The following is a 25,686-nucleotide window of genomic DNA, read 5'->3' as shown; positions in this document are numbered from 1 at the left end:
ATATATATATATATATATATATATATATATATATATATATATATATATATATATATATATATATATATATTCAATTTAATTAGTTACATTTTTAGGAATTTTGTGTTTGTCAATTTGAATAGTTTTACTTTTGTTTTTTATGTCTTTGTAGTTTTTATTTATTATTTCAGTTGTAGTGCATAAAAATAACTAGTACATATTACACATTTTAACATATTTTCTGATTTTATTTTAGAAGTTTTAGTAATTTTGTTGTGCTTTTGTCATTTTGTTTGTGTCTGCATAGTTTGCATTAATTTCATCAAAGCTAATTACATGTGAATATTACATATTTTAACATTGTACATATTTTCAACTTTCATTCATTTTAAAGTTTTAGTAATTTATTTTTTTTATTTGGTCTTGTTTTTTAATGTCTATTTAGTTTTAATAAATATTTAAATTTGAGTTATTTTAGTACATACATGCAAAGAACATACTACCTATTTTAACATTGTGCATATTTACTTAGTTTTAGTAATTTTGTTGTGTACTTTTGTCATTTGTAGTATTTTTTACTAATAGTTTTTACTACATTTTATTTCAGTTTTAGTTATTTTTGAACATCAATGTAAGCTAAATTAACAGAAAAAAATATTAGTTATTAGCTGAATTATTTTCTCAGTTGCTTCTTTTATTGCAAAATGTTTTTATATTTGTAGTTTTAGTTAACTATAATAACCCTGATAATCAATTTGACAAATTACTTGCACAAGCAACTGCACTTTTGAAACAAAACATGGCTTAGAATTAAAGTGAAAACAAAATGAAAATGGCTTAAAATCACAAGATATTTAAATGGACTCATTTTCATAAAATGCATGTGCACGGTTTAGTTTAAATTTCTCTTTTGGAGTCATTCCTACTGTGTGCTTGTGAAATATTAGTGCATGAGAGATGCTGTCTGTTCGTTCCCATATGAGGAATTAATGGCTTTTCTAAAGTGAACATATATGAGTTCTTGAGCGAGATTTCCTAAGGAATCGTGACCAGGCATGTATGGAAGGGTTATGAGTCATTAGCTTTGATTTAATATCCATGTTTCTCTGCTAGCCCAGCAGAAAGGAGAGGCCGGAGCGAGAAAGCTCCAGTTCAGAGCAGCTATTGTGTGCGTGTCGGGTTTTTTGAGAGTAACAGTCTGTTTAGTGTGTTGTGGTGAAGCGGCACAGGTGAAGTGGTTTTCCAAGCAGCTCTGCTTTTTATTGAGACTTTGTTTGATGTGATTTTATATTTAGTCGTGTGTTTGTTTTTGCAGCACTGTGGGAAACTTTTACTGTCACCATCATGATGCCAGTGTGCTTTTATTGAAATCTGCAGTGCAATATAAAAATGAAAAAGCAGAGTACAGTACAAGCTTTTGTATATATTTATCTATTTGTCAAGCATTTGTTTATTTGTTCATTTAACCTTTTTGTTTTATTCAACTTTGTGTTTATCTGATTTATATATTTTTATTTTTGTCTGTGTACAGAAAGAGCTGTAGTAGGACAGATATTGATTAAAATGTGAAAAGTGGGCGGTGCCTGTCAGAATGCATGCAGGTGATTGGTGGAGAGGTCATTTCAGAGGCGGAGTAAGTTATTTTTAAGACATATGTTCATTTATAATAACGTGAAATGATGAATCGATCGCAGTAATACCAGGAACATGAATGTAAACCAGGTCTAGGGTGACTTCATGTTGACTAAGTGACTGTTTTTCATTAGTTGCTGTCTGTTGCTGATGGAGAGTTAACAGTGTGGTTTGTGTGTGTGTGTGTGTGTGTGGATCATGGTTTTGTAGGCCACCCATGTGGCAGTGTGGCTTTTTTTCTTTCTTTTTTTTTACCAAATATACGCTCCGTTTGACTGCCAGCGTTTCACCTCTGAACTGATTTATTGCGTTGACTATGAAGTTTTACTGATCTGAGAGATTTCCCTCTTTCATTCTCTCTAGCCGCTGGTGCAGGTGTGTGTGTGTGTGTGTGTGAGCTCTGTAGTTGTGTTCTGGCATGCCTACAAAGGCTTAGACATTGAAACGGAGCTGGGATTTTTTTTTTTTTTTTTTTTTGTGACCCACCACCAAAAACACCCCGGATCCATAAAGCGTAGATGTTTTTCCAAACGCGTCTGCTCTCGGCTGCTTCCTCATCCATCTGATACAAGCGTGTTCAGCTTCATTGATGTTTTAGGTCAAAAGTGTGACACAAAATTCATCATGTGCAAAACCATGCATCCTGGTGAATCTCATGAAGATTAATGAGCGAGTGGATCATAGTTCACCTCGTATTAAAAGTAGAAAAAAAGGAAATGTTTGCATAAAGGTTACATTTTTTATTTCATTGTTATATTTTCTTGTCAGTTAAGTTCACTTGTTCCCTAACTGCCATTACAGTACAGTAGTGCAAAAAAAGAAAAACACATTACTTTAATACAATAATGAAAATCATCGTCTTTATTTATTTTATTTAACATAAATTTTATTAAATGCAATTTTTTTCAAATTCAGCCTGTTTATTTGTTTAATCTTTTATTGATGCCTTTTTATGTATTCCTTTATTTTTGTTTAACTTATGCTTAACATTTAAAAGATTTGATAATTTATGCATTTATATTACTTTATCACACTAATGCAAATCAACCTGTGTAGACTTTATTTTAATTAGCCTTTGTCATTTATTTATACCTAATAAAATCATATACATTTGATATATGAGATAATATATATTATAAAAAATTAAATTATAAAAATTATAATGTATGCCTTTATTGATGCATTTATTATATTTTTCTATTTAAAATTCAAGAATTTAAGATTTTTATATATTTTTATTATTTGAATGCACTAATGAAAAACATTGTCTAAAACAAACTATATATCTTTATTTTTATTTATTCCTTTTTTATAAATTCTTATAACCTTAAAACTAAAATGTGTAAATTTATAAATCAGAAAATTATTTTTACTTTAATACTGTAGTGAAAAGCATCCTGTCTAGACTTTATTTTTAATTACATTTTTTGTTATTCCTTCCTTTATTTATTCCTTTTATTTCTTTCCTTATTTTTTTTGGGGGGGTAGAACATGACCTGTCCATTTGTAGCTATCTTTCGAGTGATTCACCTGCACACACTATCAGGCTTTGTCTCGGTCTCTTGGTAAAATCCCATTGTCCACAGACACAATCAGTCTTGCAAGCCATGGCGTCTCTGTCGTCTGTCCCCTCAGGACAGGCGAAGTGCTGCCCGTGGAGGAAGTGATGCACGCCTCTGATTTCAGATCAGCGCAGGTCAGAGGTCAGAGTCACTGGACCTTGTGTCTGGTGCTTTAATGAGGTTTGTTTTTGCCAGGTTTGACGCTCCGGTTGGTGGCGGTTCAGCTGCGGGACGGGCCATTTTCCACCAGTGTGTTTTGAAAATGAAACTCGAAGCCTGTAGCTGTTCCTCCCGACCGCCTCGCTCTCATCCCATTGATCTGCTTTCAGCCGCAGAATGGAAAAGAAAAGATGCTGAGACACCGAGCCTGGTTCTGGAGGAGCGATTACACACACGGTTTCTCCTGGAGATGCGTGCGGTTCTTCAGTCGTGTTGCTGTTGGCTCGTTCCTCCAGTAGTACTGCGGTTTCTTCAAACACGCTGCTAGTGGAAAGAGCTCCGAGCGAGTCGCACGTGATCCACACAGCAATCAAAACATCAGGCTTCTAGGCTTGAAATGGTCAAATTGAATTGATCAACGGTTGATCTCTTGTGATGTTCCAAACAATTACGATATATATAAAAAAATAAGTGCATTAATTCTGTTATTGCCCCCCATGCTCAATATCTTCAGTGGTGAAAATTATCCTTTCATTTATTTACTTACTTACTAATTTAATTGATGTCCATTTAGTTAGTTAATTATGTTTATTTTTCTTTATTTCATTAGAAACCATCTTTATTTAATTTTTTTTTTTTTGTCCTTTTTTTTTGTCCCAGATGTTTACCAGAATATTCACGCTAATTTTTGGAGCTCAAGAGAATATGCTTACTGTATGGAAAGAAATGGCAATGATGCTCAGGAAAATGAGTCGTTCTGTGCTTCACAGCAGAACGGAAATCATACGGGTTTGGAATGACATGAGAGTGAGTGAATGATGACAGATAAGTAACTGCTCCTTTAAGATCTGCCAAGAAGTTACATTAGGCTTTTAATTTTTCAGGACATTTCCTAATAAGAGTTCATGAGTCATATATTTGATTTATCCTTGGGGTGCTCATGTTTGACAGTGAAGATCCTTGTTAATGTTAAGTTTGGTTGTGTTCATAAGAAGAAAGTAACTGTGGTGGTCTTCAGGCTGAACGTGTGACCTGGAATGACCTCGTGTGATAAATCTCTAATGGATTCATGAGCAGTCGTGGAAATCCAGAGAGAGGATGCTGGAGAAGCTCTTTGAAGACGTGGAGATTGAAATACAGATGCCAGAAGGAAATGAGTTAAGGAGCCCCTTGGAACGCATCCTGGCCTGGTTTTGTCATATGTCTGAGCTTTTTATAGCCGTAGTAATCATGTAGTCGCTCTGGCCTATTTCAGAGTATAGGAGGAGAAAGATATGTAAACTGTATGTTGAACGCCTGCAGTCTTGTGTATGATCATGCATTTCCTCACTGATGCTTCTTAAACCTCTACTAGGAAGAATAAGATGTTTGTTAAAGCAATAAGGCATTATTGGCATATTATATAACCAGATGCCGTTGAAAGAAAATCTGTTCAAAATCTGTAATATTTTTAAATGCTTTAGAGAGAAGTCTCTTCTGCTCACTGAGGTTGCATTTATTTGATCTAAAATACAGTAAAACCTGCAATATTGTGAAATATTGCGATTCAAAATAACATTTACATTTATTCATTTAGCTGACGCTTTTATCCAAAGCGACTTACAATTGCTATATATGTCAGAGGTCGCACGCCTCTGGAGCAACTAGGGGTTAAGTGTCTTGCTCAGGGACACATTGGTGTCTCACAGTGGATTCGAACCCGGGTCTCTCACACCAAAGGCATGTGTCTTATCCACTGCGCCATCACTGCGCCATATAACAGTTTTATATTGTAAAATGTTTTAAAATATAATTTATTCCTGCGATGCAATGCTGAATTTTCAGTAATTTTAATTTTACAGTAATTTCGGGGTTGGTAAGATTTTAAAATAATTTTTTAAAAGTCCCTTCTGCTTACCAAGGCTGATTTATTTGATCAAAAGTACCATAAAAACAGGGAAATATTATTACATAATATTACATATTTAAAAGAACCATTTTCTGTGTGAATATATAGTAAACTGTAATTTATTTCTGTGATCAAATCTGTATTTTCAGCATCATTTCTCCAGTCTTCAGTGTCACATGATTCTTCAGAAATCATTCTAATATACTGATTTGCTGCTCAAGAAACATTTCTGATTATTATCAGTGTTGGAAACAGCTGTGCTGCTTCATTATGTTGTGGAAACGTGATACATTTTAATTTTAATTTTTCATGGTTCTTTGAATAGAGAGTTTAAAAGAACAGCATTTTTCATTTTTTATTTTTTTTGTAATATACTCTTAAAAATAAAGGTGCTTAAAAGGTTCTTCACAGTGATGCCATAGAAGGAACCATTCAGTCAAAGGTTCTTTTAAGAACCATCTCTTTCTTACCTTTTAATAATCTGAAGAACCTTTCACCACGAAGAACCTTTCGTGAAACAAAGGTTCTTCAGATGTTAAAGGTTCTTTATGGAACTTTATGGTTCTTTTATGGCATCGTGAAGCACCTTTTATTTTTAAGAGTGTATGATAAATGCCTTTTACTCTCGCTTTTGATCAATTTAATGAGTAAAAGCATTAATTTCTTAAAAAAAAATAGTCTTACTAAATGGTATAGTGCATACAAGATATATAATTTTTTTTTTTTTGCACAGTGAGTCTTTTGTTGTGCTTGATTACTAAAGCCTCAGGAGGCTGTTACAATGATTTTTACCACAGGCAGATGTTAAAATCACTGCAGTTCATTTTGTTTTGCCACTTGTCTGTTGCCATTTAAATCGTGCAGTACGCTATTCCTAAATTGTGTTTGTCAACCAGTCATCCTGTCAACTAGCCAAAGATGTTTTTTCTCTCAATTTGGTGCCGGAATGACAAGATTTGATGTTTCTGTCCTAATTTAAATGTTTATTTTGACGGCATCCGAACAGGAGGCCCGTTAAATGACCGCTTTCCTCGCTCGTGTCCCAATCACTCCGAGAGGGGGAGACAAGGGTGAAAAACATCAAGCGTCTGGATGGCGAGCAGAAAGCAGTGGTGGTATGGTTGAGGGAGGCAGGCCTGTGTTTATGTGTTTGTAGCCGGCGAGGCCGATGGTTCCGGGCCCGGATCATGACTCAAGATGCTTTGCCTCTTCTGTAATTATGTCAAAAATACACTTTAAAGCGGAAAGATGTGGAGCTGTGGGTGTGGAGGGGATTTTCATGCTGATGACTTTCCCCTCCGCCTCTGATGGGGTTTGGGAATGCCGGCCAGCGTGGCCCGTGACACAAATGAAGATAGAGCGATGCTTTATTTTCTGCTGTCTGTCGCTGAGGGGGCGGCGCCGTGTCTCTGTTTGGAGCGAGGTGGCACCAGGCTGTGAAAACGGAGGCCCTGTTGAAGCCAGCATGTGTCCAGTGCGGCCGCAGCTCACTGTGAGTGTGTCACAGGCTTTAAAGCTGAACAAAGCTTTTAAATCCATATAGCACGAGTGAGAATTAGTGTATCATCTGCAATACCATCGTAATAGTTGTTTTAAAGATGTGCGAGCTGACATTATCAAGTGTTTCACTCGCTTTGCGAAAAGCAAACAAAACGTCTTGAAGTCCAAAAGCATTAACTGCATGATGAAGCCTATTAGAATGCAGTTAGATTTCCCCTATAATGCAAAAGAAAAAAATATCCCTGTATGGGTTTTTTTTTTATATTTATATAGTTAAATATAACATGAGCAACAGTGCCGTTTTACTAAATATTAGCGTGTGAGCGTGGTCACAAATGTGATATTTGTTTTGAGTGAGTTGCATTTTAGACGCAATATTGTCTGTTTTTTGTTGTGGTGTTGCTAGGGTGTTCTGGGTGGTTGCTGTGGTATTCTGGGTCTTTAATGCGTTAATCTGTGGTTGCTGTGATGTTCTAGGTGGTTGCTTTTGTGTTGCTAGGGGGTTCAGAGTCTTTAATGTGTTACTCTGTGGTTGATGTGGTGTTCTGGTTAGTTGCTGGGGTGTTGCTAGGGTGTTCTGGGTCTTTTAATGTGTTACTCTGTGGTTGCTGGGGGTGTAGATAGGGTGTTCAGAGTGTTTTATGTATTACTCTGGTGTTGCTGTGGTTTAATATTTCAAGGTTAGACTTTGATCACCACTGTTGAACAGCATTGTTCCGTTTCTGACACTCACTCACTCACTCACTCACTCACTCACTCACTCTCACACACACTCACTCACACACTCACTCACTCACTCACTCACTCACTCACTCACTCACTCACTCACTCTCACACACACTCACTCACTCACTCACTCACTCACACACTCACACACTCACTCACTCACTCACTCACTCACTCACACACACTCACTCACTCATTCACTCACACACACACACACACACACACACACACACACACTCACTCACTCACTCACACACTCACTCACTCACTCACTCACTCACTCACTCACTCACACACACTCACTCACTCATTCACTCACACACACTCACTCACTCATTCACTCACACACACTCACTCACACACACTCACTCACTCTCACACTCATTCACTCACTCACTCACTCACACACACACACACACACACACACACACTCACTCACTCACTCACTCACTCACTCACTCACTCACTCACTCACTCACTCACTCAATCGTCCTCAGTTTACCTGAATCGAGTTCTGGAATGTTCCAGCATAGATGGAGTGGTGATGATCATTATGGGATGGTACTGGCAGGTGCGAGTGTATCACAGACTGTGTGAGATTGTTACTGTAGGAAGGATAAATTCTGTGTTTCTCCTCCTGTTGTCTGTCGGGATCCCGGCAGCGATGAAAAGGATTTAGTGCTAGAGAGACTCTAGAGTCAGACATCAAAGCGTGGAGCAACAGTGTTTACTCTGGGAGAGCATTCCTGACGCTCACTTCTCCATGAGCCCATCTGTGTGTGTGTGTGTGTCTGCTCGGAACATTTGATATCTCTGCTGCTGTATCCAATGACGCATATGGATGTTTACAACAGAAAGATGTTTCATACTTGAGTAGCGTTTGAACCCTCACACTTTAAAATGCCAGAATGTGTTTGCATTAAAATATGAAAGAAAGCTTGATTTATTGTAAAGAAAAATGCACAAACAGTTTGTGCAGTGAAGAAAATGAAGTAAGGGGCCATTCACACAGAATGTGCCTTTTGTGTCTAAAAACACTTTCTGCACTCAGGGGAAAAAAGGGCAGCACAGTACGCGAGGGTCTCGAGATGCGCTTTTCAGTCATGATGCAATAATGGAAATAACAGTGCCACCTCCACCATGTTGCAGTCAGATAAAACAGTTGCCATGCCAACTTTCTACTGTAAACCAAAGCTCACAACGCTTGCCCCGCCTCTGGGATCTTCTGATTGGTCCACTGTTTTGGAACCGACACTGATGAGCGGCGCTGCATGTAATAGTTGAAGTTCTTTTATCTTGACACAGCAACTTAAAAACACGGCACTCATGTGACACTGCAAAGACGTGAGCGCAAAGTCCATTTAGCACATATACATAGGAAAACAAGTGAAAAGTATTGTATTGGAATAACACCTTCTGTGTGAACAGCCCCTTAGCTCTGAGAAAAGATCCAGTAGCATTTGTTTTTGATATTTTGCATGTAATGCCATTACTTTTTTTTTTTTTTTAGTGACTGCAAGTTGAAGTCGGTGTGCTGCTGTTTGCTTTAAGAGACACTTTCCTTTTTTTTTTTTTTTTCAGGAATTTCCATGAGGGGATAAAAACAAAGATCAGTTTAGCCATTCAAGCTGTTAATTGTCTGCTTGTTTAAGCGTCAGTAATTGATCGGTCGTCAGGGGTCAGGTGGTTGCCATGGAGTCTGTTTGTACGAGCAGCCGTGTTTACGCTCCAAAATAAAACAACAATAAAAGAGTCGGCCTTGATGTGGCCGTTTGTGTACGGACGTACTTTACCATCATTCCAGTGTTTGATTATGGGGCTTCGGCCGCACGGAGTCCCAGGAGAGATCTGCTGTTACTCCCGCACGTCAGTACAGTGACACGCCGCTGCCTTAGCTCGCATACACACTTATTATAACTGCAGAGCTGTTTCAGATGTTTAGAGAGTACTTCATTTCTCATTCGATTTTTTTCATACAGATCTGGTTTTTTTTGTGTGTGCATATTAGTGTGAATAGTAAAAATCACTTGAAAAATCATGCAATTTGACAAATCTACTCAACATTCATTAAAACTGCATGTGTAATTTTGCCTTTTCATGAAAATGGTTGGCTCAATGGAAAGGTCTAAGCATGTTTAATAAATATTTATGCCATTTATTTAGTATATTATTTTAATGGTTGTTTAATTTGTATAAAATAAATAACACTATATTAAATAAATTAATATATTTAAATATAACATTTAATACTATTTAACAAGTCTAAATGGCATGCAACTTTTTCTTCTTTTTTTTTTTTTTTTTAGTTAATACAGGTGTTTTATGGATCCCAAGTCATGTGAACAACCTCAAAGCAGAAAATGTAATTGTAAATTTAATGTAATTATTTTGATGAGTCAGATCAGAATTCAGTTTTTTTTTCCCAGTACTCCATTATGGAGGCTATACACATGTGCAGAGCAATGAAACACGACTATGTAATTAAAGTAATTATTTGAAGATGTCTAAAGAGAGTTTGAGATCTATGGCAATATTTCATGCTGAACGGCTGCTGTCTCTGTTTCATGCCGTGTCTCTTATCGTGAGGTTTGCTGTGTCTCTCTGATTGTTCGGAAAGGAAAAGATGGATGAAAGTGAATCTGAGAGGAAACTGTGACTGTATGGCCTTTGTGACCAACGGAGGGAGAAATCAGTGAAAGAGAAACAAACAAGACAGGAACAGGAGGAATACTGTTAGACATCAGCTTGCATATGAACCCTGAAATTGATCTTTAGGGGCAGTTTTCCTAACCATCTAAAAAAACAGTCCATTTATGTGAAATAAGGGGGCTACCGATGCTTCAAATCAAGGACTAATTTAAGGACAGTTTCTTTCCTACAGCCATACATATTATGAAATCCAAAATGCACTGACCTCATACATTCTTCACTTGAATGTCAGTCTTAATGCATTTTCATTGCCCACTGGGAATGCACATTTTAGTGCAACATATTCTTTATTGTGCAATACAATTTCCCTAGTGCAATATATATACTTTCAACAAAAGCAAGAGAATTCTATTACACATTAGTTATAGTGTAACTCGTTATCTGTGAATCATGTAATGCACTTTAACAAACACGTGAAATGTAAATCATGCTGATGAGAAGCTATCCTAATTTCATTGTATGCAATGTATAATGACAATAAAAAAAGGCATTTGTAAATTCACAACATGAATAATTATGGACAGTTGTGCAATCATTAAAAGGTCAAATACAAAAGTAGCTGTAAAAAAGCACAAGTTATTATAAAAACTCTGCTAGAATGCATTTGAAATAATTACCTCGTGAAAAGACATCAAGACGTTTCTTAAGATATTTGTAAGAAGTGTAGATTTTTTTTATTTATTTTTTTAGATTTCACAATTTTTAAGAACATTTATTTTTCTTCTGATTGTACAGCAGTTATGACTGAGCCTTGCGTTTTTAATGCACTCTGTATTTTAAATAGTTATTTTGTGCTAAATGCTGCTAAAATGGTCATAATTAGTAAAATAATACAAATTCTTTTCAGGAATTCAAATTATTCTAAAGTTTTGTTTTTACAACGGTCTCAAGAAAAAAGATTCTTAGTATTCTTAACTTTATTCTTTCTTTTTTATTTATTTTGATCAAAACAAGGTACATTACAAAACAAGACAAGCTCTTCCAAAAGCATTCCTTTTTTCTCTCTTTCTAATTATTAATTCCCATCCCAACACAAAATATATAATAAAATAACAAAAAATATATAAAATAAAATAAAAAGAATTAATGATGTACACAAATAATATACACAAAAAGTATTCATGTAACAAAAACATTAAAATGTAAATTTGGGAAAGACTGAGAGGATAAATTTAAATAAAACAATAAAATAAAGATTACTTGTACCTTCAAAGAGAGGAGACTACATTTTTTTTTTCTCAACGTAAATTTATTAAAGGGTCCCATATTTTGTAAAAGTTTGTTGATCCCCTGAGAAAATATAATTTTTTTTTTGTTTGTAGTCTTTTTAGAGACAACATTAGGTCATTCTTAACTTTTATTCTTAAGTTTAAAAATAAGAAGGAAAATTGTTTTGTATTGTTATATAAACTCTATTGTTATGTGTGTGTATATATATATATATATATATATATATATATATATATATATATATATATATATAATTTTTTTTTTTTTTTTTTTTTTTATCTGGCCCATTCATTATTTTATTCCAACATAAGATGTGAAATTAATCTACATTTTTTTGCTGCTGTACTGTGATGAACCCAAAGAATTTCTCATATTGTGTGAGATCTTGTGTATCTGCATTGGCTGTAATGATCGTTTGGTGCAGGTGTGTGTGCGTGTGTGTGTGTGTGTGTGTGCATTCACCCCCTCTGCTGGATGATTTGTGTGTGACGGTGTTAAACTTTGACCCTGTGTTATCACACACTCATCTGACACTGTGCCCTGATTCATCAGTCAGGATCTTTGCCTACTAGTTTAATGTCTGAAATGACACCAGCTCTGCTCTGAAACCTAGCGATTCTAAAAGAATAGTTCACCCAAAACTGAAAATCTGTAGGAATGTGCTCACCCTCAGGCCATTCAAAATCAGGTTTTGGAGAAATGTTTCATCATCACTTGCTCAGCTATGGATCCTCTGCAGTGAATGGGTTTCACTGGAGAAAGCCATAATATGGATAGACGACTCATTTTTTAGTCAAAAGCAATTATCTGAAACTAAAAACATCTTAACGATGGATTTGTTTCAGCTTTTGTCTTCTCCAGATGTTAACTGATGGACTGGAGTGGTGTGGATTATTGTAATGTTTTTATCAGCTGTTTGGACTCATTCTGACGGCACCCATTCACTCCAGAGGATCCATTGGTGAGCAAGTGATGCAATGCTACATTTCTCCAAATCTGATGAAGAACAAAAACGTATCTACATTCAGCTATTAATAATAATAATATTGTGTGTTATTGTGCATGTGGTAAAATCACTGTAATTCTCTCATGTTATTGCTTTATTTTGAATGCAGCTTATCAATTATCTAGCGTGCGATCGTGAGTATTGTTTCTTCCACCTGTGATCTGCTGCGGCTGTATTTCACTGGCTCATTCAGCGTTTTTCTTTCAATGTTTCAATGATAGGAGCGTCCTGATGATTTCTGCAGGTGAAGTTACCCAGTCGCCTCTATCGGTTTCCATTTTGCCTCGTCTCCTCTCCTTTCCTCTTCTCAGGAACCGCCACAATACCTTCTAATCCCTTTCATTGAGTCAGCAGACAATCCGACTCTCATTATGGTGTGGCTTTCCGTGCATCTCAATGGGCGACGGTTGTAATCTGAGCTCGCTCCTGTTTTGACAGTGCTATAGTTCTAATAGCCTCGCCAACCATCTCACAACTCACTTTTCCAGACTTCATCCTGTTCGCTTTCCACCGCCACTTCTCAGTGAGCGGCTCACAGGTCAGTTGGGAAGCACAGAAAGCAAGTAATATTAGCGCTAGATGCAAATTAGCATGTAATTGTGCATAAAACGGTCAGCAAAATAAATGCTTTTGAGTAATTTGGCAGAAATTTATCTGCTGATTGGTTGAATCTTTGATCAATGTAGTCCACATGGACTTAATATTTACAAACGCTGTGAGACTACATATATATTTATATTTACTTTTTACTTTTAGTCATTTAGCAGATGCTTTTATCCAAAGCGACTTACAAATAAGAAAAAGTAACTAAAACTAAAAGTTAACACTCTGTAAATACTCTATACACACCCATTTAAGAAAATACAGAAATTAAATAAAATTGACAAATGCATACAACAACATTTCAATAGTAAACATATAAAAAGGGAAAAAAAATAAATAAATAAAAATAAAAAGCGATGCTTATATCCTTTGCCGGTGTCCTAGCCCGGTGGAGGATGGTCTTTACACTCTTTGGTCTTCACACTAAGAGGGCTTCTCATGAGGGCTGCTGCGACCACTGCCGCGGTATAATAACCTTTTTTATACCTATCTAACAAATCACTACTAGAATTCAGCTGAACCCACTTTCCTATTAATCACTAAAAATGGTCAAGCAAGTGCACACACTGACAAGATATGCGATACAGTATGAGACCAAACGCACACATATATATACACACATACACACACACACACACACACACACATTATTTATAAATTAGTGCTGTCTAGAGATCGACCGATATATCGATTTACAGATATTATTCCCGATATTTAAGTATTTTACCATAATCGAATATCGGTTTTGTAATATCGGATTCACCGATAAACACTGCCCTCTTGTGCCCTTTATATAAAATATACAGTAGTCAACATTTAAAGTAGATCAAAAAAGTTAATCAAAGTTGTCCTAAGAAAATAAATGCATTTTTGTTTAAGGACTTTGAAAGGTCCACTTCAAATGTTGACTACTGTATACATAGACTGATGCAGATGACTTTACATTTACATTACATTTATGCATTTAGCAGACGCTTTTATCCAAAGCGACTTTCATTGCATTCAAGTTACAGTTTTTACATTTTATCAGCTCTTGCTTTCCCTGGGAATCGAACCCATGACCTTGGCGTTGCTAGCGCCATGCTCTACTATTTGAGCTACAGGAAAGCCTTCTTTAGTGCTGATTTGGCATTAAATGGTAAATAAATAAGATAGAAAAGAGCGACTGGCACGCTGGAGCTCAGCTGGCAAAAACATGAACAAACTGCGTAACTGGCAGAAGAAGAAAGAAGCTCCACAGGGCAAAAATACTTTCTCACCACACCAACTCTTTATTATCTCTCCTCTCCTGTGTTTGTTTTGAAGGCCGTTTGATTTATGAGTATTTTTAGACGTCTGTCTGTGGTGGAGATGACGCTGGAATGCCTTTATATGCCACTACAAAGCGGTGGAAGGGCCGTCTCATCCCCAGCCGGTTTGCGGTTTACACAGACGTACGGACGGCTCGGACTATTGTCAATAATCTGTTTGTGTGCCACCGTTTCTCCAAAAACCAAATGAAGATGTGTCTTTTGGGGTCGGAACTGATGTCGTTTTTAGATTTCTGCCCCTTTGTGAGATAAAAATACCCAACGGAGATGATAGACTGCGCCGGACGGTCTCTTGATGGTAAACAGAGCTGGTTTACGCTGGCCAGAGATAATGGTTAGCTTTACACCGGCTCCAGAAGCTCGTACTGCTTCAGAACCGCCGGGAGAACTGATGAGAGCGACTCATTCGTGAGAGGAGCTTTGTGGGATTACAGAGCTGAATGACTGAATCCAGACATTATTTAACTGCTTTCCTCCTTTCCTTTCTGCTGAAGAAGGCCACACAAGCCTCCTCAGACCTCAGGCAGATATATAACGTTTGGAGTCAGTAAGATATCGTTTTTAAGAAATGAGTTCTTTTATTCATCAAGGATGCATTATATTGATTGAAAGTGACAGTAGAGACTTTTGCAGTATAATGTTACAAAATATTATATTTAAAATAAATGCTGTTCTTTTGAACTTTCTATTTATGAAATAATCCTGAAAAATAAAATATATCATGGTTTTCCACAAAAATATTCAGCAGCACAACTGTTTTCAACATTGATAATAATCAGAAATGTTTGTTGAGCAGTAAATCAGTATATTAGAATGATTTCTGAAGATCATGTGACACTGAAGACTCGAGTAATGATGCTGAAAATACAGCTTTGATCACAGAAATAAATTTTTTCAGTAGATTTACACAGAAAACAGCTATTTGAAATTGTAGTAATAGTTTACAATATTCCTGTGTTTACTGTATTTTTAGTCCAATACAATTTATAAATTTTTTACAAAAACGGGTAGATTAAGAAGTGTATTGAACACCATTGAAGTCCATGTCTGTCTCAGAAAAATTGAATTGTGAGATGAAAATGTTGCACTTACATTTTTCATTTTTTATTCTGTGGTGGGGGAAAATAAAGAATTGTGAGATGTAAAAATTGTCCAAGTTTTGCAATGACCTTTTTTATTTTTTTATCCTGTGGTGAAAATAGGCTTCCATGAATATACGTTAGGTGCTCAGAAATAAAGTGTGTATTTTTTCTGCTAGAATCATGAGTGTATATGATAACGCAACTATTGAAAGTGCTCAGAGAGCATCCTAAAGACGACCTGAGCGCCTGACCTCTGACCTTTAGGGCAGGATTCTGTCCGCTCCTCTGTTTCTCCCTCGTCTTTGGGTTTGATTGACGCGCACCAGCCCTTCTGTGCGGATGACATCAGCGTCTCTCTGCTGATCTGCCAGCTGCTGATGTCACAGCTCAGTTTCACGCTGGGATTTCCGCTCTGTTGAACAAGATGAAGGGATGCTGGCGGGTGATGCAGGTCACAGCCAGCCTGAGCATCCCACGGGAACCGTCCCGCTGCTGGAAGCTTATTTGGGGAAGGGTCCAGTGCATCCATGATTATGTCCCAATTTGCATACTTTCACAACCCACCAGAAGTTCACTGCTGACGGTAAAGTTCACACTTCTGAGTTTGTTTTAAGACTGGATGCCGTTATTAGGACATACTGTCATGTCATGAAATTCCACCTGGATGCAACAGACCCATTTATCTCATGTGTCTTGTGTTAGCAAAGCATGTAAGAATTAGCATCTAGCTAAATTGTTACTTTTAATTCATCTGTTTGTCAACTATTAATTAATAGTTTATATTATATAATTAAATTATTAATATAATTGATATGAGATACATTAACATGTTAATATATTCATTAATGTAGGATACATACTTATTCTATATATATATATATATATATATATGTGTATATATATGTGTGTGTGTGTATATATATGTGTATATATGTGTGTGTGTGTGTGTGTGTGTGTGTGTGTGTATAGAGATATAGATAGATAGATAGATAGATAGAGAGAGAGAGAGAATAGTTTAATAATTCTAAATGATAATTTTAAATGAATTCATTATTAAAACGTATTTATTATATATTGAATTTAAATGTAATATATAGATACTGTATAATAAATAATTATGGTAAATTAAGTGCAGTAAATAATATAATATAATAATTTAATTATACATGTATACACACACATTTATTTCATTTAATCTAAATAGTGAAATTGTGTGTGTATATGTATATAATTTTTTTTTATAATGATATTGATTAATTATATGTGTGTTTTTATGTAAATGTAATGTAATTATATAATATAATATATAATTTAATTATCTAAATTAAAATTGTAAATTTGTTTTATGTATATTTTATGCATAAATTAAATGATTAAAATAAATATAATAAATTAAATTATATATATATATATATATATATATATATATATATATATATATATATATATATATATATATATTACTTTTTATAATGATATATTATAATTATTCACTTTAAATATTGATTTATAATATGTGTGTTTATGTAAATGTAATACTTAATTATATAATATAATATATAATTTAATTCTAAATAATTCAATAATTTTAATTAGTTTTTATATGTATATTTATGCATAGATTAAATGTGATTCAAATAAATATAATACAATAATTTATGTATATGTATGTGTATATATATGTATGTGTAGTGAATGGGCAAATCACCTAATTAATATTCATGAGCCTGTAGCATGCCCCCTTTAAAAACATTTCAACATTTTCTCTCTATCTCTCTCCCTTTCCATGTCACTTCTATCATTTAGTTTTCATTGATAAGGGAACTATTAGTCAAATGTCCGCCCACGCGTGTAGGAAAAGGAAGTTGCCTCTTGAGCATCAAAGAGCTGTTGCACGCTGAAGTTTCAGCTTCATGAACTCGTGCTTCATGATGCTGCTGCTGTATTCAGAGAGAAGAAGAGTGACTCCATTTGATTCCACTTTAGTTCATCGGGGAGAGTCACGTGAAGCAGATTCTACATTAAATGTGTTTACATTTCTAAAAGGATGTCATCATATTCTGACAGGACTGAAATAAAGTAAATATCCATGAAACATTTGCTTGATCTGTGAGAAATGAGTCTCATCTGTGTGGAGATTTACTGAGCAGATGTTGTGGTGGATCTCAGTCACGTTTCTGAATCTCTCTCTCTGTGTGTGTGTGTGTCTGCAGTCTCACCCGCTGTCTCTGTGTAACACCAGTGAAGATGACCGTCAGGAGCCTATCTTCATCAGCATCGTCAAACTCGAGAGTCCGGAGAGCAAAGTGCCGCAGTGCCAACCGCTGCTGGATAAAGTAAGACAGATGGGAAACTCAAGCACACACACACACACACACACACGAACACACTGAAGTTACAGGAGTTTTATATAAGCTCAACTATCATGTTTGTCCAGGTTTTGTGCACCAGAAACCATTTATCATGTTGTTTTTCTTGGTCATTTTCTGTCCGCTCTGACCCTTGAATGAAGCGGGCTGATTGATTCTAGAATTATGTAAATGAGCTCTGCTGTGATTGGCTGCGGTTCAACCTGTCATTCATCAGAGCAGGTGAAGTTGCAGTCAAATAGATGTTAATATGTAAATGTGGGAGTTACGTGTCAGTCGTGTTATTTTAGGGTCATTTATGTGCTATTGTATTGATTTTGTTATTTAGATTTTTATTTTTAATTTTTCAGTTTTATTAATTTTATGTGCTTTTTATTAGTTTTAGTTTTTGGAAATATTTTTTATTTAATTTTCATTTATATCTATATCAGCTGTAGTTTAAGTTTAATATAAAAATATTTATTTGAATTAATGAAAACAATTTTTAATAGTTTTCCTTTTAGTTAACAGTAAGAGCACTGATGTTAATCAGTATTTTACTTAATACTATTTTGGCTTTTATTTGTATATTTTCAGTGGAAGTTAAGTTTTGGTCATTTTGTTATGTGCTTTTGTTATTTTACTTTTATATGACAATTTAGCTTTAATTTATATCTGTTTTAGTAATTTTAGTATTTCAACTAAAACTTATTTTAAGGCAACATTTTAATTTTCATTTAAATATAAGTACAAGTTTTCCATCTAATTTATTTTATTTGTTTTTTATTTTACAAATCATAGATTTTTTTTCAAAGGTTTTCATCTTATGTTTTTTTTTATTCTTATTTTACTTAACTGAATTAATTCAGTTGATGATAAATGCTTTTCAGTCTTGTTAGTTGTAGTTTTACTGAACTAATCAACCATGACATTAATGAGCTTGTGGCTGTGATGTCATCTGAACGAGATGTTTTTGAACCTTAGGTCTGAAATTCTTGAGCAGTTTATGGCATGTGTTTTTGTGTCGGACATGCTTCTGATCATAGTGTGGATGGAGTTTGTGTAGTGAATTGTTGGCACAGCTGATGTTGTCTGGATGAGTGAGCTGATGGTCTGTGAAAGCTCAGGAGGTGCGGGGCACACCAGCAGGAGGCTGTGCTTTGGGCCGTTTCCTCAGGACGCTGGCGCTGGACGTGAGAGATGTCAGATGCTGCTGTCACAGACTGAAAACCTCAAAGCGTCTCCTGAGGAAACCTCAAAGCTGTCTGTCTATCTATCTGTCTGTCTGTTTGTCTATTGTTCTATCATTCTAGCTATCTATCTATCTATCTGTCCGTCCGTCCATCCATGTATCCATCTATCTAGATGTTTTGCTCTACGTATCATTCATTATGTCTAGTTTCTGTCTATCATTTTTCTATCATTCTTTTATTCATTCTGTTGTTTGTTCTATCTGTTGTTCATTATATCTGTCATTCGTTCTGATGTCTATTGTTTGTTTTTCTCGTTTTTCTAGCTATCGTTCGTTCTCATTTTTATACCATTGTTCATTTGTTCTATCGTATGTTCTATCTATCATTTGCTATTATCGTTCATTCATTTTTTTAATTTGTTCTGTCTATCATTTGTTCTATCGTTTTTCTGTCTATCACCCTTTCTATCTATCGTTTAATTGTTCTGTCGTTTGTTCTATCATTCATTTTGTCATTCTATCATTTGTTCTATCTATTTATTGTTTATTATATCTATCGTTCATTAATTTTAGCATTCATTCTATTCATTCAATTGTTAATTGTAATTAATTTGTTCTATAGTTTGTTCGTTGTATCTATCTGTCGTTTGTTCTATCTATCTGTATGTCTGTCTGTCTATCTGTCAGCTTTTTTGTTCCATCGCTCTGTCATTCTATCTATCGTTTATTCTGTCTGTCCATCTGTTATTCTGTCGTTCTATCCAATCCCGGTTCATTTGAACTTTTAATGTGTAATTAGTGTTTTTTTTAACTGAATTTCTTTTTGCTACTGATACGTTTCAGTACTGAAAATATATTTATAATTGACATTTCCCTCGACTCCAATCCACCAAGTTCGTCACAGTGCATTCTGGGATTGGATTGATGTGCTGCTGGCTCTGTGGAGGTTTGTGATGTTGTGTATGTAGGCAGCTGACGGTTCAGATGAGAGCTGAAGGGATTTCCAGGGTTTACTATGGTTCTACATGTGAACGTCACGCCGTCTGCACCAGTCACACACATCCAGACAGTCTCAGCAAGTTAATCAGAGTTAATAACCCGTCTGAGGAAACCGCTTCCATTTATGTCTTTCTCTTGGTAGCGGCATGGGCCTGGATGGATTACTGCTGCGGATCCCACTTTGTTTAGTGAACGTCTGAAGGACTCTCAGGAAAACAAAGCGTTCTGTTCCAGTGGTTCTGAATGGGTATAAATACACATGAGAGCAGGCAGAATTGAGGGCTTTTGGTTGTCTGATGGCTGTGAATGTTTAGTTTGTGTGTACACAATCATTTCACTGTTTACATCATATCGTGTTTCCCAACAGTGCAGCCGTCTTATTTCAGTCTTTCAGATGCTATTCTGGCTTTTATTCATATATTTAATTGAATAATACTTTTTATTATTCACGTGCATAATTAGCCTACTTTTTATTTTCATTTTAAAGATTTGGTCATTTCATTGTGTTCTGCCATTTATATTTTTGTTTAATTCGTGTTCGTGTTACATATGTATAATTTTGGCATTAAAATTTATATTAGAGTTTGATTATTTTAAGATATTAGTAATACACCATCTAGCTGGAATTTATTTTTAAAGAATCTTGCATTCGATGATGACACACACAAACCAGGATGAAGAAGACGAGGGAGCTGACTTTGAGAGAAAAGCAAGCAGTTTGGATGCTAAAAGAAAAGAGGAAGTCAGTTAGAGCTCTAGCAAAAACAAAGGTCATGGAGAAATCAAGAGTTTGGAAACCACCAGCGGCACCAGCAACCAACAACTACCTGATCGGCTGAGAAAACAACAGTAGTTGATGACAGACAAATCATAAAAGCTGTGAAAATGAATCCTAAAAGACGTGTCTGTAAAATCAGCAACAACTTCCAGAAAGCTGGGGTGATGCTCTGACAATCTACTGTCCTCAGGAGACTTTGACACAGAATTACAGATGCTACACAGCAAGATGCAAACCTCTGACCAGCACCAAACATAGAAAGACAAGATTAGAGTTTGCAAAAAAGCACAAAGGTGAGCCTGAAGAGTTTTGGAACTGTGTTTATGGACCGATGAGACAAAGATGAACCTTTATCTAAGTGATGGGAAAGCAAAAATGTGGAGAAAAAAGGGGAACTGCAATGATCCCAAGCATACAGCCTCATCTGTAAAGCATGGTGGAGGTGGTGTCATGGCATGGGCATGCATGGCTGTCTCTGGAACAGGCCCTCTCAACTTTACTGATGACTTAATGTATGACGACAGTAGCAGAATGAATTTGGAAGGGTACAAAACCATCTTGCCTACCAATATTCAAGAAAATGCCACCAGATTCATTGGGAAGTGCTTCATATTGCATCAGGACAATGACCCAAAACACCCTGCCAGTTCAGTCAAGGAATTTATAAAGAAGAAATGGAAAGTGTTAGATTGCCCAAGTCAATCTCCAGATTTAAATCTGATTGAACATGAATTTCAGCAGCTGAAGAGGAGAGTAAAGGCAGAAACTCCACAAAACAAGCAACAATTGGAATTGTCTGCATTAAAGGCTGGGAAAAGTCTTTCAAAGGATGAGAGCAAGAGTCTGGTGATGTCTATGGGTCACAGACTCACTGCTGTGATTGTGTGCAAGAGATCTGCAACTAAATAATAGCTTTTAATCTTTTATATCTGCCTTATGTTCAGCTGTCCCAATACTTATGCTCTCATCAATGAGTGGATGAACTCTAAAAGTGCTGTTCTTTTTATTTGGTAAAACATGTATGTGTTGAAACGGCTAATAATAAAATGTAACATTCTGTAGTTTTGTCTCATATTCATCTTTTAATCATATTTGCAAATGTCTTGACTCCACAGCCAACAGAGCAATTTTGTCTTTACTGCTCCAATACTTATGGAGGGCACTGTGTGTGTATACATGTATGTGTATATATGTGTGTATATATATATATATATATATATATATATATATATATATATATATATGTATTTATACTGTTATAATTGTCAAGCTCCACAAAGGACCAAAAACACTGTTAGTCCATATGACCTGTATGTTAAAATAATTAGGTTATTTTAATATATTAATGAGAATTTATTAATTTAAATATTCTTTTAGTTTACATCTTGATTTTAGATTTAAGCATTTCAGTTATATTGGATTTTATTTTAATGCAAAATATAAAAACTTTTATATTATTTATATTTTTTATATATTTTATCATTTAGAATTTCCTATAGCTGTCAATCTGTTAAATTTAGTTTATATTAATTGTTGATGATTTATTTAAATAATATAATATTTATTTTTTTACATCTTGATTTGATTTGTTGGCATTATAATTTATATTACAGTTAAATAATTTTAATATTTTTTATATATATATATATATATATATATATATATATATATATATATATCTATCAGTTGAAATGTTTATATTTTATTTCAGTTATGTTTTTTATGGTTGTAATTAATAAGCCTGCAGTGTAGTTGCGTATTGAACTCTCGTGAATGAGATGTTCTGCTGTAACTTCCTGCATTTGCATCGCAGATCAATCCAATGCAAATGTTCCCGTCTGAAGACTTCATGGACTTTATCACCAGTTTCCATCCAGATGCTGATTTCCTCCACAGGCACACAGCAGACAGAACGAGACACTTCACACTCGTATCATGGATAATGTACGTCCCTTTCACGAAGCGTCCCAGTCTGGACTAGTCCGGCGGTATGAAAAGAGCTCCAAATATTTACCCAAAACTGCTCATAGTCTCCCACACAATCCAAACATCCCCTGCGTCTTGGGCTGAAGGTCCACGCCAAACCATCAAAGGCAAAAGCCTGGGATTGCAGCTCATTGTGATTACGAACGCTCCCAAAAGACCTGCTGACTTTATATTTGCTCAAAGCTTAATCCGCAAAGCGCTGTTTTCATGCCGAATGAAAGGAGCGAGTGTTTGGCTGTGTCTTTCGCTGGGAACGTGAGTCAGAGCGAGCAGGAAGAGACAGGAGCCGTGCCTCGACATGCTGCCGTCCTCCCAGATCCCCGCTTCTCAATCAAACACTCCTCCTCTCCACAGCTAATGCTGTTTGCTCTTACCAATCAGATGGACAAGTGAAGAAAGAGTGTGTGTGATGGAGAAGAGCTTTTAATCACTGTGATGTTATGACACGTATCGTCTGTCGATTTTATTTTATAGTTTCTATATATTATTGTTTTTTCACATTTTAATTTATATTAGAGTTTGATTTCATTATACTTTTACTATACTATATACTATATTATACTTTTATTTTACAACTTAATTTTATTTTTTTTTTTTTACATTTTAATTTATATTAGGTAAATTATTTTAATATTTAAAATCTATTCATTTAAGTACTCTTAATTGACATCTAGATTTTTTTAGCATTTTCATTTATATTAGCGTTAGATTGTTTTAATAATTTATTCATTTAATAAAGCATATTCATTCTTTAATATTTTAATATTAAAATAATTTATATATTATACATTTTAAAGAATTGTAATATATTAATAATAATTTATACATTGTTTTTTTTAGCATTTTAATTTATATTAGAGTTAATTCATTTAAATACTGTTTACATCTTGATTTTTTTTTTTTATTGCTGAATTTAATTCATTTCTTAAAGGACATTTTAAACACAAAATTGTTTAAAAAGTATCTTGCAAAAAGACACTGAGACGCATCTGAGATACTGGGCTCTTTTTCTCTGAAAAAGAAGTAGGAGACTGGTGTAAAAGACGAGTGTTTTCTTGCACGTGTTCAGAGGAAGTCAAACTCTCATCGAGCATCTCTTAACGAACGCTCGTTAGTGACGGGGTTGCGTGTTTGCACATGCGTGTGCGCTGTATGTTTGCGTGACCCACGGGGCTCAGGAAGTGTGTTAAAGAGGGAAATCCTCAAACACACGTGTGTAAATCTGTCGCTTTGACTGTGTTTCTCTCACAGCTCAAACTCTGTCTTTTACTGGCTTATTCCCTCACTTCATCTTTCTTTGTGTTCTTTGACACATAGGCATACAGTGGAAACGCTGTGTTCGTCATCACACTCTCTGAGAGATGATTGGATATTGATACAGAGCACAAATATACATCATACACCGAATACGGTTTATAAACAGGATGCATTATTCAGTAAATGTTTTACAACATTTCAAGTTTACTTTTTTGCAATTATATTTTTTTTAATTCAAATTAAACTTTAAAAATGTATGTCATAAAACATGTTTGGGTTTTGTAATATGTATTTAAACTCTTAAGAAATATTTTTCATAAGAATATGAAGCCTAGTCCTTTTGCTTTAGTATTTAATTTTGCCATATTGTCACGACTGTAATCCAAATGTTTTTATTTATCTGAGTGTTATTATTATTATTATTATTATTTATAACAGTAAGCATTTTACGACGCCTGTTTTATTGCGTTTCAAAAAGTATTTTTTTAAACATTTGAATAAAAATGATGCATATTATACTGTGTAATATAATGTAAATGCATATATTATTGGTAATATTTCACACCTAAATAGATTTTTGCATGGGCAAAATGAAGCCTTTATTATTACTGTGTTTGTGTAACAGTATGCATTATTCTACAATTGTTTTTCATATTTTGTTTGTTTTAATAAAAATACAAAAATTTGTATGTAATTGTGTGTTAAAAAAAATTAATTGACTTACCTTTTAAAATGTATTGATTTATATTATTATTATTATCATTATTATTAACCTTATCACTATTTTGCATTTAATTCAGAAATTTTTCTGCATTGTTTGTGTAACAATATGCATTATACAGTTGTTTTACAATGTTAAAAACTTAAGTTTCAATAAAAAGTCTTTAAATTTTTTTTCTTTCATCTAAACCTATTTTATGCTGCTGTCACATGAAGCATGTGCAGGATAGCATTGGATTAAAGTTGATTCCAGCGTTGGGAATTTCAGGAAGTGCAGATCGAGTTAGTTTTCTTCCAGTGAATTCTTGGCTGGTTCTGATTTCCATGCTTCAAGTTCCTTTAGCAGCTTTGAAACTTCATCCAAATAGAAAGGAGACACGTTTGTCCTGCATGAGAGTTGTGTTTTCCTCCATCTGTCGGACGTGTTTTTGTCGTTTCAGGGACAGTGCAGGGTCATATTCATATTTCAGATGCTTTAGGACATGTATATGTTCTCTGTGAAGCACTTTAAAGAGAATGGGTGTTTGTGTGAAGCGTGATGGATGGAGCGCCGCGTCCTCTATTACAGGAAACCAGTGAATGAGCTGAGATCTGCTGTATAATATATATATATATATACTGTAAATACAAAAACAGTTACTCAGACTCAAACATCAAGCATCTTTAGCCCTTTCATTATCACACTCCTCAAAGTATTTAAAATATATTCAGCATATTAGAATGGTTTATGAAGGATCAGGTGACACTGAAGACTAGAGTAATAATGGTGAGAATTCAGCTTTACATCACAGAAATAAATTACATTTCACAATATATTCACATAGAAAACACTAATTTTGAAAAGCAATAACATTTCACTGTTTTTTTTTACTGTTTTTAAAACGTCTTTATATCAGTTTTAGTATAAACTGAATGAAAATGTGAAATGTTGCTTTGAAAACTAGCTGAATTTAAGTTTTCTTAATATATTTAATTTTATTGCAATGAATGTTTATTTTGTGTAGTTAACAAATTAGTTTA

General features: G+C 34.8%; 1 protein-coding gene across 1 annotated transcript in view; it reads left to right on the top strand.

Moving 5' to 3' along the window:
- The window catches only part of LOC306871759 (E3 ubiquitin-protein ligase RNF43-like), a 99,667-nt gene that overhangs the window by 50,921 nt on the left and 23,060 nt on the right, over positions 1–25,686 (top strand). The window contains exon 2 of the mRNA XM_079419899.1: positions 17,600–17,722. Within this exon, the coding sequence (XP_079276025.1) occupies positions 17,600–17,722 (123 nt within the window). The remainder of the gene's footprint in view (positions 1–17,599; positions 17,723–25,686) is intronic.

Source organism: Barbus barbus (genome assembly GCF_936440315.1).
Source record: "Barbus barbus genome assembly, chromosome: 6".
NCBI lineage: Eukaryota > Metazoa > Chordata > Actinopteri > Cypriniformes > Cyprinidae > Barbus > Barbus barbus.
The sequence above is the reverse complement of the archived record's forward strand: the minus strand, read 5'-3'. Positions and strand labels throughout refer to the sequence as shown.